This window comes from Propithecus coquereli, unplaced genomic scaffold (assembly GCF_000956105.1).
Source record: "Propithecus coquereli isolate 6110/MARCELLA unplaced genomic scaffold, Pcoq_1.0 Scaffold9, whole genome shotgun sequence".
Classification (NCBI taxonomy): Eukaryota; Metazoa; Chordata; class Mammalia; order Primates; family Indriidae; genus Propithecus; species Propithecus coquereli.
In genome coordinates, this window is record NW_012155284.1 from 1,752,635 (window position 1) to 1,755,338 (window position 2,704).

Below are 2,704 nucleotides of genomic sequence, written 5' to 3' on the forward strand. Positions count from 1 at the left end.
GAAATATTTGAATATTTTAACTAGATAGGACTTTCCTGCTTTAAGATAAATTAGTGAATCTTCCTAGACATTCTCACCAGTTGTCAGGATTTTGTATATATATGCATTCATATGCACTTACAGGATCAGCAGGTTTAAGTCATTTATGCCTTAATCCAGCTCTAAATGCTGTTCAGACAACTATGAGAAACTTGTGATTCAGTATGTATCCTAGCATAAAACAAGCCCTGTCAATATCCATCTTTTTCAGCTCTGATTCCCTTTTCCATACAGCCAAATTGTTTGAATTTATTTGAAGTATTATTTTTCTAAATAGTTTCCTAGGGAAAATGTGACTACAAAAAAAAAAAAAAATTCATTGGTTCCTTGGCATTTGAGTCCTGGTGCTATTATAATCCCAAATGAGTAAAACAGTAGAGAGCTTACATTTAAGAAGCAAAATTAGTTATTTCATACCCTTAGTAAATTAATTTTTGGAAAAGGCATTATACTTCTCAGGAAGGAATAGGACAGTTTCTGCATAGACTTTTGTTCCCCCAAGATACTTATTTTATTTGCCAAAAAATTGGACAAGGTAGAATCTTTTTAGAACTATTATAAAAACTTATACAAGGTATCTAGACCTAAAAAATTTATAAATGAATGTGAAATATAAGAAATCTTGAGACATGCCCAAATGCATTCTATAATTATAGGAATTTTAAAGAGAATTATTAAAGTAGTTATTTTATAAAATTTACAATGTTGTTTTTTACTTTGTTTTAATAAATTACTAGGCACTTGGTGGTGTCCCAGGAAGTCAGCCGTTACTCCCCAGTGGAATGGACCCAACTCGACAACAAGGTGACTACCCTAAAGTAAAAGTGAAATTGATGCACAGAACCATAGAGGAAATCCTTTATTTTTTAAGGAAAATTTTATTTGTATTCATCTTTCATAATTAAACCTGTTGCATTTCTTCAGGTAACCTGGCCAAATGATTTATATTTTCAACTCTCTTAAATATGCATGATAGTGAGTGTGGTGATAACATAAGAAACAGAATACATAGATATCCAAAATCCATATTTTAATTAATAACTTCTAAGACCTATTGTATAGCTTCTAACAAGTAGGAGGCTAAGTAATTATATCACTTATGAATTCCTCTGCCTTTTTCAGATGGAGAGATTGTCCACCTGAAAGATGAGCAGAAGAAAAGAGGGTGCTAAGCAGCAAGTGGCTTGATTAGTTTAACAATAATCAGGTCCTTCCTTAAAGATATTTAGGTACCACAGATATGTAAGACCCTATTGTACTGTTCCATGGAAAGAGAAGCAAATTGTATGAAATAATTAATTCAACACAGAATAGGAAGAAAATTTCAATCAAGACATAAATGGAGAGCATGGGTAGATAGTGGTAAGAGGTGGGAAAGTGACCATGGAAGCCAACAGTGTAACACCCAGCAGGGAGGAGGCTGCTAACTTCTAATTTAGCATTCAGGCTCATTACATTGCTAATATCTTCATACTTTTTTAGGACATCCAAATATGGGTGGACCAATGCAGAGAATGACTCCTCCAAGAGGAATGGTGCCCTTAGGACCACAGGTAAATAATCAGTGCAGAAAGCTAGGTGCTGAGCTTTTTACTTTCATCCTATGTAAACAAACTGTGTTATTTGCTATCTTCGAGTATATGCCTTAAAGTCTTGATATAACGTTGTTAGGCTCTTAAGAACATTACATCTGTGACATGTCTAATTGATGTAACAACAAACCATATTCTAACAAGGTGCTGTCATATACGCCTTTAGTTAGTTTACTTGAGAAAATACGTTATAGTAATTGTTACTAAGAGATAACTATTACACTTTTCTTAGTTATGCTGAGGAAATGGTTAAGTTAAATAAAACCCAGTTGATTGAAAATAGTAAATAGGAGAAGCATAAAATATATTTCTATAATTCTTTTAAAGAGTGCTGTTGATAGTTTATTATATACAACCAAATTTCTTTATAGCATAGGAAAACAATAGAGAATCATTTAGAAATATTAAAATAGGTCTTACTGAACAAGCATAATACTATCAGTATACATCAGATGTTAGGGGTTCTCTATTTTTCATACAGTACATTTTTCATACATATGTACTTTTCATACATTAAAGTTGAACCTATCCTAGCTGTTGGTGAAATTTTAAGCGTGCTATTCTAGGATATCATTTATTTTAGCTAAAACATCCTTTTCGTCGGTCTTGGGAAAATTGCTTGGGATAGAAATTAATTTTATAATGTATTTCAAAGAAACTAAGGTTAGCATTTCATAAAGCTGGTTAAAAGAATGAATTTATTTATTTTTCCCTTCCAAGAAGAGCATCATAAGTGATACTTTGAGGAGCTTGTTTCATATATCTACTTTAAAAATATTAAATTGATGTTTTGTTGTGTGCCCAAAGAAGTCAAAGAATTAAGAACTCAATACTTAGATAATGTGACTTAGACCTACATACAATAATATATGTTGTATTATATGTTTGTGTTGAATGTTTGTATGTTTCTAAACAGCATACAATAATATGTATTAACTATATTGAAATATGAGGCTCATATAACCAAATTTTTCGGAGATGCTATATTACATAAAAAACCCTATATACATATGGTTCCAAGGAAAGAGGAGCAAATTGGTGCCACATAAATACAAGTGGCAGTGCCAATGCCA

At 31.8% G+C, this 2,704-nt stretch overlaps 1 protein-coding gene across 1 annotated transcript in view; it reads left to right on the forward strand.

Moving 5' to 3' along the window:
• Positions 1 to 2,704, forward strand: part of SSBP2 (single-stranded DNA binding protein 2) — a 118,888-nt gene that overhangs the window by 73,785 nt on the left and 42,399 nt on the right. The window contains exons 5-6 of the mRNA XM_012664474.1: positions 777 to 843; positions 1,522 to 1,592. Of these exons, the coding sequence (XP_012519928.1) occupies positions 777 to 843; positions 1,522 to 1,592 (138 nt within the window). The remainder of the gene's footprint in view (positions 1 to 776; positions 844 to 1,521; positions 1,593 to 2,704) is intronic.